Source organism: Balaenoptera borealis (assembly GCF_965194805.1).
Source record: "Balaenoptera borealis genome assembly, chromosome: 5".
NCBI lineage: Eukaryota > Metazoa > Chordata > Mammalia > Artiodactyla > Balaenopteridae > Balaenoptera > Balaenoptera borealis.
In genome coordinates this window covers 116,086,831-116,100,505 of record NC_138862.1, presented here as the reverse complement: position 1 = coordinate 116,100,505, position 13,675 = coordinate 116,086,831, and the positions used below count along the sequence as shown (strand labels likewise).

General features: G+C 43.0%; 1 protein-coding gene across 7 annotated transcripts in view; it reads left to right on the top strand.

Moving 5' to 3' along the window:
• Positions 1–4,655: 4,655 nt before the first annotated feature.
• TSC22D2 (TSC22 domain family member 2) overlaps positions 4,656–13,675 on the top strand; it is a 49,199-nt gene continuing 40,179 nt past the window's right edge. For 6 of the 7 annotated variants that reach the window (XR_014245276.1, XR_014245277.1, XM_082394348.1 and 3 more), the window contains exon 1: positions 4,656–6,736. Coding sequence is in view for 4 of the 7 variants with exons in the window: in XM_082394348.1 (XP_082250474.1) it covers positions 4,794–6,736 (1,943 nt within the window). In the remaining 3 variants the exon portion in view is untranslated. Of the gene's footprint in view, positions 6,737–11,445; positions 11,504–13,675 lie in introns of all 7 variants that reach the window. The other variant, XR_014245275.1, reaches the window with a different exon arrangement.

Below are 13,675 nucleotides of genomic sequence, written 5' to 3'. Positions count from 1 at the left end.
ACAATGTTGCTTGTTTTTAGTAATGGGGAAACTGAGGGATTAATATAGACTTGTCAGCAGTCAGAAAACAAGTCTATAGCAAAACTGGAGCTTACTCTTGATCTCAAGTTCTCTCCAACTAGGCAACGCAGATTTCTTTTATCCCAAATGGTAACATATAATGTTAAAAAAAAAAAAAAAAAGGAATATAGTCATTAATAGATTTTCTATTGAAGTTGCCCTACACTGCAGCATTTAAGCTAGATTTCAAAACCACAGAACTAATGTTTTAGATTCTAAGTTAAGTTCCATAATAAAAGAAAACAAGCTTTAATAGGACATTGTATTTATTATTAGTTCAAAATTCACCCTTTTCTTCCACCAAATTGCTCTATTTTGCCTGAAGTTCAAAGGTCTTTGGAACTCAAGGAAATCTTCACTATTAAAAAATGACATCATTGTTTGATAGTATATTGAACTCTAGAAGAGTAGCTATAGAACTTTTCTTACATGTGAAAATTTTACACACTTCATTCTCAAAGTTTGTACATCTCAATCAGATTATGTTTTTCTTTATAAGAGTATTCATGGAATTTCATTAGCCTTAGTCCTCTTTTGTTACCTTTTTTTCCCCCTTTTTGGATAATATTATACAACAGCTTCACTGCAGGGGGTTATTAATAAGATATTGTTCCAGAAATGGAACCCCAGGTAAATCATAGTAATAAGTCCAGTACTACTTGTTCAGACAACTGATATTTATTTCTAGCAAATGCTTTTTGGAACCTGAAAACTAGTCCTCCACTTTGTATTTTTCTAACAATTTAGTGATAAAAATATAGAAAATAAACATGTTATTTCTAAATCCCAGAAAAATTTGTTGGCTGGGATACAAGCTGTCCAATTCCTAATGCACACAAGGGAACGCTCAATAAATGTCACCGTCTGACTGACAGTACTAATTCTAAAGGTTACTTCTCTTAACCTAGACAGTTGCTTCATTTCTACTGAAAATATGATTTTCTTTACTCTATCCCAGAGTGTTTGGATTAATGTACCATTACTAATTTAAATATGATACGCATTCATTGAAAAAAAAAAAAAAGTCAGGTTTTCTTGAGTATTTCTGCAGTTTACATTCCAGGATCTTGTGACTATGAAACAGTTTTCCATCTGGTAACTGATATGGTTAGATGATAACCTAGCAGAATTTGGGGGTAGGATGCTCTCAGATGATGAAAAGATCTTGCTGCCATAGTTGTTTCTTGCTTTGTTTTGTTTTGTCTTTTTCCAATCGGCAGAAATAGTCCTTAGTTTCTAAGTCATTTTTCCCCCTGCATTGTTCTTCCTAAATATGCTTCCCATACATTGCTTCAAATTAAGTCTTTGAGGGAAGAACAAAGTGTAGAACAGTCAAGTTGGAGGTCCTTGAGCAGTAACCAAGGATTCCCACAGTTTCCACCTACAGTTTCTGGGTGCAGGCAGGAAGCCAGGATAGTTGCAGTAAGACCCCTAGTCTTGAGGTATGGAACTCCAGGGATCTCCCCAGTTCCAGTGTGTTAGACTACCGAGTTACTTATTATGAACTCTCCACACACACATACTTGCATGTACATCCTGCTTTCTATCATTTTAACTAGTTACGTGACAGCTTTTAATTTTTTGTGGACCAACCAGAAATTACATAGCTTTTTGTAGTTATATGATTTTTTGCTCTCTATAAAATGATTTCAAACTTATTTGCAACAACCAGAATCCTTATCATTTCTTAATAGAAGTTTTATGCAATAAGTTCCTAACGTTTTTAAAGAGCAAATGTATAAAAGAAGCTAGGGCCTTTAAAGCTTTTGGAAAACTTACTTTCAAGAGAACTATTTTATTAGTTGAAACACACACAAATCCTTAAACAGATAAATAAAACATTTTAACTTTATAAATCTTATTTTTTTGCTAGATGTCTTTTAACATCTTTAACCCCATCCTTACCAGAAATATAGCCCATTACTTATGTGTTCTAAATTATCTTTGCCATCATTTTCATTTCATAATAAATACTTTACATGTTCTTTAAGGAGAAACGGTCTTACAGATTACTTTAAGATGATTCCTTTAAATGTGTGATTTAAGAGTATCATAACAAGTAATCAAGAAGTTGACGTTATAAAATAATGTAATGGGACAAGCAGGCATACAATACTTATTTTTCCAAAAGCCACACAGGCAACATCACCCAATGGTCACCCCTTTTAACAATCTGGGAAATCAATCCAAAATGAAATTAAGTTTTTATAAATTCATATTGGATGTAACCAGTTGATCTAACTTACTGATGGAAAACTGTCTCTAACAATTACTGAAATTACAGATTTAGAACTGAAACATTCCATTAGCTATCTCTGCCACAATAGCAGCATAATGTTACTCTCTCACACCCCCTTAAGAAACAGGGATGTTATTATGTGGTCTTATTTCACATCCTGACCTCAGTCACTTGGGTATGGAGGACATGGGTTCTACTAAAGTTAAACAACAAATCTCTGTATATTATTTACAACTAAGGACCTAAAAAATTCTCTGTAAATTTTAATTACCAAAACATCCTTTGGGATAAAAAGTATTTCTATTCTTCAAAGATTAGAGAACTGAGTACAGTGATTAACTGATTTATGTCAGTCATCATGGTATGACAGCTAAAGCTGTAATAGATATGAAATTTTGAATTCCATCAAGACATTTTAGATTTTACCTAAATGATGTATTAGTATGTCAAAGTTCAAGAACCGCCTTCCTCTTTTTTTTTTTAACTGTTTAAAAGAATGGCCTTACCATTTTCTTTCACCAGAAGGCAACTAAATGATAAATTCTCCAGTACTTTCATAGCTGCTTTCTGGACAGGAAAGGGTGCTTTCTAACTTGTTCTGATTGTTCATGGCCCAATCCAAAACATCTAACACTCTGGCTCCAACTAGGAGTTTTAGAATAAACAAAAGAAAGAGCTACAACTATTTAACGCAGTAGGTTCTACATTCATGGAGTCCATAAGCTGATTTCATGCTGAAAGTAAAAACAATCTCAAGATGTTTAAATGAACTCTTCGATGCTGGAATCACAACAAACTCAGGAAAATTAGGAATATGTTGGTAACCTCCAATCTTTTTTTAAACTGACCTCACCCTGGGCAAGAAACCATCTCCTGATGCCATTGTTGGAGACAGAATTTCTGGCTATAAGATCCTTTTTCTGACTCAATCTGGCTTGCTATTCTTGGTTACTCATCCCCATTTCTCTCAACGTTTCACTCCTCTGACTATAGTGGATAACATTTATTATCAGGAAAGACTTTTAAGTGATTCGGTTCCTCCAGCCGTCTCCCTCCTTATCCTAGCTAAACCCCCCCAACCCCCATTCCTATCGCCTTGTTTCACTAAGATTTTGCTAAACATTAGACACAGCAAGCACATGACCTCCAGTCTTCCAGTGTCTCGGAATAAACCGATATAAAACCATTCGATTGGCGCGGCTGTAAGTTTTTCTAGGCTTGGAATTTAAGAGTCTTGAGTTCTTCAACTCTTAAAGACCTATAGCGCAAAATTTAAATTTAAAAAATTTTTAAATTAAAAAAAAAAACCGCTCCCCTTTTTTAACCTTTAGCCCCGCCCATCGCCCCCCCAGCCTCCACGCGAAACTCCGCAGGAAACCGGAGGGGGCGGGGCGGTGACGTCACGACGCCGGTGCGTCACGGAACGGCGGCGGCTGCGGCGCTGGCGGTGGCTGCGGCAGCGGCGGCATTTTAGTCAGCAGCGGCGGCGGTAGCGGGGCTGCTGCTCCTCCCAGCATCCCTGGCGCGGCCATTTCAGCCCCATCTTGGCTGAGGGGAGGGAGCTGCAGCCGCCGCTTCAGCAGTTTGAATTTCAGTTTCTCCAGAGCCTGCGAACCGGTCGCACCGAGGAGGAGCCGAAGAAGCTACCGCCGCTACCTCACACAGCCAGAGCGCCGCCGCTTGCCGGCCCGCCGGCCGCCGCCCCTCATTCTCTCAAGAGCCGCGAGGGGAGGCCGAGACCGCCGCCGCCGCCCGCCCGCGGGGGTGGCTCCCCCTGTAAGGGGAGGACCGAGCCGGCTTTCCCCTCCCCCGGAGCGGGTTTCCGCCAGAGACAGTCGACATGTCCCTGGGGCTGAGCTCCGGCTAGAGCCGGGGAGGGAGGGCCGCCCGGCCGCACCGAAGCTCCGCCGCCCGCCCGCGGCTCCCGGCTGAATCAGGAATCCCTGGCTCCGGACTCGCCACTCCTCCTTTTTCCCTCTCGGCGTCCGAGAGCCCGGAGCTGACGCCGGCACTGGCTCGAGGAGCGGGACAGCACCGCCCCTCACGCCGCCGCCGCCGCCTCCTCCCTTTCGCCCTCCCACTCCCACCCCCCAGCCTAGGCCTGCTGACCGCGCGGAGCGCCGAGCTGGACTGACCACGGCGGCCTGGAGACGCGAGGAGGAAGCAGCCGGCCCGCCCCTGGGATCGCGCTTTCGCCGCCACTGGGGGGATTGAATTGAGGTGCCGCGACTGCGGGAGGCGAGAAGGAAGGAGGAGCCGCCGCGCGAGTGAGACGGGGGCAGAGCTGAAGAGACCGACACGGAGAAGGAAACGGGAGGAGGATGTCTCGCGGAGCGGTCGACGCACGGATCAACCCGTGACTCTTACAGCGGCGGGCCTCAGACCCCAGCGCGGACGCGGACTTTGTCTTTGGGGGCCCTGCTCTGCCCTTCCTGGTTTCCGGCAAGATCGCAGAGGAGCCGGCGTGCCTCTCTGCCCTCCAGCCTTCCTCACCATGTCCAAGATGCCGGCCAAGAAGAAGAGCTGCTTCCAGATCACCAGTGTCACCACGGCCCAGGTGGCCACTAGCATCACCGAGGACACCGAGAGCCTGGACGATCCGGACGAGTCACGCACAGAGGACGTCTCCTCCGAGATATTCGACGTTTCTCGGGCCACGGATTACGGCCCCGAGGAGGTCTGCGAGCGCAGCTCCTCCGAAGAGACGCTCAACAATGTTGGGGATGCGGAGACTCCCGGTACCGTCTCCCCCAACCTCGTCCTGGACGGACAGCTGGCGGCCGCGGCGGCCACTCCCGCCAACGGAGGAGGAGCCGCTTCGGCCCGCAGCGTGGCTGGGGCGCTGGCCAGTACCCTAGCGGCGGCCGCCACCTCGGCCCCCTCCCCGGGGGCCCCCGGAGCCCCCCCGGTAGCGGGCCCCTCCGCCGGGCCAGGGACTGCCGCCCCCTCGCAGCCCCCCACCACTTGTAGTTCCCGTTTCCGCGTGATCAAGCTGGACCACGGCAGCGGGGAGCCGTATAGACGCGGCCGATGGACGTGCATGGAATACTATGAGCGGGATTCCGACAGCAGCGTCCTGACGCGGTCCGGGGATTGCATTAGGCACAGCAATACTTTTGATCAGACTGCGGATCGGGACAGCGGCCTGGGCGCCACCGGAGGGTCCGTGGTGGTGGTTGTGGCCTCCATGCCGGGGGCGCACGGACCCGACTCGGGAACTGACAGTTCCTTGACTGCTGTGTCACAGCTACCCCCGTCGGAGAAAATGAGCCAGCCCGCCCCGGCCCCGCCGCAGAGTTTTGGCGTTGGGCAGCCGCAGCCGCCACCCGTAGGTGGGGCTGTGGCTCCGAGCTCGGCTCCGCTGCCGCCGTTCCCGGGAGCCGCGGCCGGGCCGCCGCAGATGATGGCAGCCCCGCCGCCCAGCCAGCCCCAGGGCGCCGCGCCTGGCTCCGTCCCCCCGGGGCCCAACGGACAGGGCCTGCCGCTGACGAATGTAACCCTGGCGCAGCCCGGCCTGGCCCTGCCTCCGCAGCCCGGCCCGGCCGTGGGCGCTTCTGCCGCGCCGCCGCCCCAGCAGTTCGCGTATCCCCAGGCTCAGATTCCGCCGGGCCATCTGCTGCCCGTCCAGCCCGCCGGCCAGAGTGAGTACCTGCAGCCGCACATGGCCGGCCTGCAGCCGCCCAGCCCGGCGCAGCCCTCGTCCGCGGGCGCCGGAGCGGGCCCCGGCCAGAACGCCTCCTCCACGGGCGCGCAGATTATGGGCGCGGCCTCCCTGCCTGGCGAAGCCGTGGCCCCGGGGCCGGGCCTCGCGCAGGGCGGACCGGCCGCCCCCGGTCAGCCGGCCGGAGTGCCCCCGGCTGCCGTGGGAGGCGCGGCGCAGTCGGGCCTGGTTCCCGCCGGGGCCGGGCAGCCGCAGCCCGCGCCTCCGCCGCAGATGGGCGGCAGCGGCACGCCATCGGCAGTGCCCGGCGGCCCTCACGCCGTGGTGCCCGGAGTTCCGAACGTGCCTGCAGCCGCGCCCGCTCCCAGCGTGCCTAGTGTGTCTACCACTTCTGTTACTATGCCAAATGTACCCGCGCCCTTGGCCCAGGCGCAGCAGCTGAGCAGCCATCCTCCGGTCAGCAGGAGCGGCAGCATCATCCAGCACGTGGGGCTGCCCTTAGCGCCAGGCACGGCCAGTGCACCGACGAGTCTACCGCAGTCTGACCTAAGCCAGTTTCAGACTCAGACCCAGCCTTTAGTCGGGCAAGTTGACGATACTAGAAGAAAATCCGAACCCCTACCTCAACCACCACTTTCTCTCATTGCTGAAACTAAACCTGTTGTGAAGCCTCCTGTTGCAGATGCCCTGGCAAACCCCCTTCAGTTAACACCTATGAACAGTCTCTCCACCTCTGTATTCAGCATAGCTATTCCTGTTGATGGTGATGAAGACAGGTATGGAAATTTTATTTGAAATATTTGATGGGAATGCTTGACCGGACATTGTAGTTTAGGATGCAACTGTGGGAGATTCTTTTCTCAATTTGAGGCCCTTAATGTTTCTAAATATAAAAGTTAGTTTGTGTTTAGTAAAATTGATTCATCGGTTCTTGAAAAGACATTAATTTTAGATTACTGATGTTAAAAAAGATGTGTAAGGAGAGAATTGGCGTCACAGTTGTTTAGAAGCACTAAATTGGATAGGAATGCAACATCGTTGATTCAAAAGGGCGGATTTTAGTTTAATCCTCTCAATTTAGAAGTGGTGGCTAGTAGGTTATGCCGTGTAGGGTTGTCCCTTTATTAGATATCAATCACACTTGAACACTTAATGGCAGAGTGTTTTGTCAGTGTGAGTTTTGAGACTGAGAGATAAAATTAAACATTTCCCATTCTGGAAAACCAGAAAGCCCTCTAGTAGAGAAAGAACCACGTAAGGTATCTCCTCCAGTGTATCTGGAAAGGCTGGAGAGATAATGGTGAAATGTCAGATCCGGCTTTGAAGATCGTATCTTCTTCAGCCCTTTAGTAAAAGAGGATAGGTCAGGAGGCGTCCCAGTGACTTCTTTAAGATGCTTTTTTTTTTTTTTTTTAAAGGAAAAAGTGTATTGGAAAGATGTTCTTATCTTCCATCAATCTTTTTACTACAGGCAAGGGAGGTAGGAGACTCTTGACAGTAGTGAAAGCTGTAGTTCTTGAAATTAGAGTAATTTTATAGTAAAAGTATAAATGTTAACAATTGGCTCCCTGTATTTAGGGGGGATGCTTTTAAATAGTTTAAGGGAAAATTGGTGTATTGCTATACCAGTTCCAGTACAGTTGATGTTTGGTTATGGTTTAATGAGGATTTTAAGTGGTTTTGAGGAAATGTCACATGAAAATTTGATGTAGTGTGTATAATACAAATGTTTAAAAACTGACTTATTACCAGATATTACATTTAAAAATTACAGAGAAAGTTTCAGGTACTTTACAGTTAGAAATTTATTTTCTGAGGTTTTTGTTTTGAGAGAGGTTAATTTTAGATGTGTTGAAAGAGCAGAACTATTTTTATAGATTTCTTGAATAATTGGTATGTAGACTACAATGAGAGCTGTTAAAGCTTTTTCTTCCTATTTTCTTCTGAGTTCCTTCACATTCTTTTCTTTTTCATTTCGAATTAGCCTTGTATTTTTGTTATATACTTCTGTTGGTTTGAAAAATGCTCACTGAAATTCATCTTCTTTGCCTTTTGTAATTCAAAGTTCATCTTTTTTTTGTAGGTGACTTGTTTGTGGGGAGTCTTTCTTCCATTTGAGAACTCTTAGAGAGTACCACGTGTCCATGAGTGAGCTCAGCTAGCTAGTCATGGAGAAATTTTATATGGATGGGACTACCAAGTAAAGACACTGATTCCACAAGCCACTCAAAAATCCCTCTTTACATTTTCTGCCATATTTCACTTCTCACACGTAGGGGCACACCTGAAATGCCACTTGAGTTTATTTGTTCACCTTTGGTAATAGTCAACATGGTAATAGTCAACAGGCATCTTCCCGTTTCTAGCTGCCAGAAGCCAGTTTTTTGTGATGGGTTCGTAAATAACCATTTGCTTACTACCTCTCTGTTTCTGTTCACACTGTATCTCTTCAAGAAATGATGACTGGTTTTCTCAACCCCTCACTACCCCAAAAACACATGCACACCTATGAATGAAGGATGTGTTTTCTCTCCTCTTCACACCTCTCAGTTTACAGCATTTGTAATTACATTCCCCAGAACTTTTTGGTGACGGTATGGTATGAAGCAGAGAGATCTGTTGATAAATGGAAACTCTGGGATGTATTCTTTAGGGTATGACCTCAAAGATGCATTTATTTCTTCTCTTACTTTATTAAAAGAGTTGAATTTCAAGAATCTCATTTCCAAATTTGTGACTATTTGAACTACAGATACTACTGTATCAGTGTTCTTATCAATTGTAACAGTTAATCCAGTGCAGGGGTTTTCATGTGTGTATAGTCCTATTTTAAATGTGGCGCTTCCCTCCCCCACCCAGTCTTTTAAAATCTTCATTGCTTATCAAATGTGCATTTCTAATTTTTGTTATAACTTTTTCATTGGTTTCTAATTTAACATGCCAGTTTCCAAGTTGTAGTCTTACACATTTGACTGTTTTTGTCACTGGACCAACACACCTGGTGAAGGAATAAATCCATTAAGTAGAAATCATTTTGGGGTCTTTTTAAATTTGTTTTTTAATGGAAAGCCTTTGTAAAAGAGAGGGCATTTTTAAAGTTGTATTCTTGAAATTAAGTAACAGTTTTTCCAGGCGTATGTTTAAATTACTGGGATGACTACTTTTGAGGAGATAGTACTAACAAAATCATGATTTTAATGTGATTTTAGGTTGCCTTCTTAAATTAAAATCTTCATACAATTTTATTTGCAGTCATTCAGATGTAAAATAAAGCATATTGGAGTGAGAGGTCTTGAGTAATTATTAATAGGCTGACAAATTTCAGATCCTTAGAAAATATTTGTAAAAAAAGATGTTTGCCTTTTAAAAAACCATTAAGACATTAGTAAACACAGTCTATTTTGTTGAGAAAAGGAAGGAAAATGGAAGATTAACAAAAAGATCGGGTGGTTTAAGTTGATATATTAAGCACTCTATCTTGTGATTTTGTTTCCGTCACTTAATACAAGGATCTGTATTGGCTCATTCTGAGACCATTTATTTTAAAGAATCAGACCTTATATACTATCATACCTTTAAAAGGGCTGATGGTTGTGTATACAAAATAATTAAAGTGTTAAATTTCTGAGTTAACATTGCCAATTGACCATATGGTATTAATTAGCATGAAGTTTATATATCATTCTAGTTTATGGTCAGTTGTTGAGATTCTTCAAATTGATTTTGTGTAAACTGGAGGATATAATAATGGTTGAAGATATAGTTCATTAAAAAATGCATAGACACTTTTACAGTGAACGTTACAAAATTTGTTTAAACTACCTACACGCTTAACAGACTCCTATTTGGTAAATAGGGGGAGGTGCAAAATATTACTGGCCCTTTTGGAAAAGGAACACGGTACAGATCATTTTCCATAGATAGCTGACCAATGTGAACTCTGTAGGCCACATGCCAGGAACTCTTATGAATGGCTGCAATTGTGGACTGTCAACTGCAACCAAAAGACTGTTGAAAACCTGATTGTAAGGATCCTCTAGTGGCAGATATCTTTATATCTTGTTAATAGTTTTATTTGTGTAGTTTGCTAATGATTGCTGATAAAATATTATAAATTGTGAGTGTTAAGTGGTGTGTCATGGTATGTGCTATAAATATAGATTGTGCTTGTACACTTTATATATATCTATATAGACATATGTATGAGATATACATATATACACACTTCTTTTAATGGAGTTTTTTTTCTTTTAACTTGACGTTTAAGAGAGGATTATGTAAATGTATATCAGGAGGCAGAACTGTCACTCTTACTTTGTTTCAAAAATCTATAGGGAACTTCTTAGAACTCTGAAAAAGTCTTACTGCATTTAGTCTTTAAAAATGAAAGCTCCTTAACTTGAATCTGTATTTCTTTGGGAGCTTATGGTTCTTTATCAGTATTGAAGTGTGGAGGTAATTTTGTCTTGCAGCTTTACAGTTGATGCTTAAATCACACGCCAGGTACCATCTTAGGCCTATCTAAGTTAGTAAGGATTTTGTAATCAAAGTGTAGTATATCCTGTGTATGAGTGACATCATTATTTAGTATAAAAATGATACTGATGCATTCATCAGAGTGCCATGTTGATATGCTTTAGTCATAAACCTGGCTCTAAGTTAAGGAAATTATCATAGATTTCCAGAAAGGCCGATGATCCAAAAGAGCCTGAAATTCCTAAAACCAAGAGTTGTATAAGTGGGAGCATGGCCTTTTTTATTCACAGTGATACACCTTTGTTTAAAATTTTGTGTGAACTAAATTGTATAGGCTGAACATTGGTTAACTTTTTAGAAAATATAAGGGTTTTTATGTGTGTGGATAAGACACACTCCAAGTAACTAATTTATTAATACTGTCTTTTTCTTGTAAGGGCTGGAGGGTATGTATCTTGAACTAAACTGCCTTTATGAGAAGTCATTTTTGTTTTTTCACAGTATTGGTAGTGGGATATATGCCTTCTTCTTTATGAGAATAAATGTAATACCAATCTATTTGTTCTTTGAGAATTCTGATAGCACTAATTTGGAAATGATAAAACATGATACTGGATTTATGGATCTGGTACTTGGTAATTTAGAATAGAGTTTAGTCTTTCTCAGCACTGAAGGAGGTTGGAAGCAGTCATGCTCTATAGAGTCCTCTAGTAACAAAGAGCAGCCCCACCAATCAGATGGTAAAGAAACCAGTGAATCTCTTCCCTGAGGAATGGTTGATAGGGGAGTGTAAAAGGATCTTGACTTTTCTCTCCCGAAATGGTAGAAGCTGGGGGGTTGTGGGAGTAGGGAGTAATGGCAGGTAACCAACACAGAAGTAAAGGTAGTGAAATGACATGAAATATGGTCTCAGAAGGAATAGGAACACGTGTTACTAGTGAGGAATAGTGGTCTAATTCCTTCTTTTAATAATTGTTTTAGACCAGTATGTATTTCCTCTTCCAAACAGATACCGTTTATTTCTTAATTGCATTACTCTCGAAATAGCAGAGGCTTTACAAAAACAGGTATGTCTGGTTAAATGTAGCCTGAACCATGATGTTTCTAAGTAATTTTTTATTAATGGGAAGAGCAGATTTTTAATAAATCTTAATTGATGACAGTATTTAAGGGGTCTGTGTAGCGAATTTCCTGAATTGGAATAAATCCTTTAAGTTTGCTTTTTCTTTATACTAAACCAGTAGACTTGTGATTTGAAGCTGTTCTTTTAAATGGTGTAACACAAATTACCGCATCACAAAGAATATGCATGCCTGAATCATTGGTATAATTTAGGCCTTTCCCACAGCAATTCTGTTGGTTGTTTTTGGCTGCATTGGGTCTTCGTTGCTGCGCTGGGGCCCTCTCCAGCTGCTGCGAGCAGAGGCCACTCCTCACCACGGTGCACCGCAGTGGCCTGTCCCGTCGCGGAACACGGGCTCCAGGTGAGCGGGCCTCAGCAGTTGCGACACACGGACTCAGTAGCTGTGGCCTGAGGGCTCCAGAGCGCAGCCTCAGCAGCTGTGGCGCACGCGCCCAGCTGCTCCGCGGCATGTGCAATCCTCCCAGACCAGGGCTCGAACCCGCGTCCCCTGCATTGGCAGGTGGACTCCCAACCACTGCGCCACCAGGGAAGCCCTCCCACAGCAATTCTTGAACATACCAGATTGAGATTACTCAATATTTGTTATATTCTTAATCTGGCATTGCTTAGGGTAAAAATTGGGACTCCTCCATAAAGATTTAGGAACAGTAACCAATTTGTATCATTCCTATACATCATTAGGTGACTTTCATAATATAATGTATACACTTCAAACTTGGCTGGTAATATTAAAGGTATATTGATTATCTGCTTTACCTCTAAAAAGTATGTGCATAATTTCTGCTTTTAAATCAGGTGAGTTCAATTTCATATATGCTACTCTAGATTGCTTATCTCTCAAATTTAAAGCCCCAAATCAGATTAAAGTATTTAGTTTTATATCTTTGTACTCAAGCTACCCTTTGTTAAAAAGAATGAACTCACATTCTTTAAGTTGTACATTTATATATGGACAGTTACGTGAAAATTCTGTAGATGATTGAGTTAATAATTTTAATAGTGTTCACCTCGGACATAGACGATTAGTAAATGTCTTGATAATTTATACTCATCAGAGTAGGCAAGACAAATAAGTGAAGTCTGAATGTTAAATTACTTAAAGCCTCCTTTCCTATAAGCTCTCACTATAATTTGACTAAAGAGTATTGACGTATAGAAGAGAAACTACGATTAATGTGTCAATTATTATAAATAATGCTGGTGTGTTTTAAATGTTCTTTGTAAAGGTTTAGGCTATCCATCTTCATTATTACACAAGTAAATTGTTTAATCTGTGCATGAAAGATACCCAAAACAAAGTTTAAGGCCGACTAATTTCTTAAGTAGAATTAGAATTCAGTTTTACTAACAGGTTTTGTAAGTTAAACCAAAACAAATCCATGTTATATGGTCTACCTAACTTTTGAAAACAAAACAAAAGCAAAAAAAGGAGAGGGGGCTCCTGATCAAGTAAATCAATAGGGTGTTTAATTATGTACTATAGCATATCATATGAGTAACCATTATAGACAGTGGAGTCAGGCATGCCTGGGCTGAAATTCAACTGTGCCTCATACTTGAGACATTTGACCTTGAGCTAGTTATTTAGCCCTCTAAGCCTTGTTTTCCCATATGAAAAATGGGGATAATACCTACCTTGGAGAGTTTGAGAGGATTAAATGAGGTATGCAAGTGATTTGTGAACAATCATGCATAACCTAAAGCAGTATGTATGGCAAACATACATCACAGAAACATCAATGTTTCAGTGTCTACACTGTTTTCCCAGATCAACTCTTGACATGCTAGAAACCATACCAAGAGTGTTTAGTTTTGATCCAAAAATGTAATTGGATGGCATGGATATAATCACAGAAAAGGAGACATTGTTTCAGGCCAGAAAACTCGTGATGTAGTTAAGTGGTACAGCAAATTGTGTTCTAATCCTGGCTCTTCCACCATTTAGCTGATTTCTTTGGTCAAGTCATTTAACTTTTTTGGTTTTCCTCATTGGTAAAATTAGAATTTGAGCCTTTGGTCAGATTTTAAGATTCCCTGAGTATGAGTCCATACACAGACATGTCTCATGAGAGAGCTGCCAACTTAAACCTTCCTC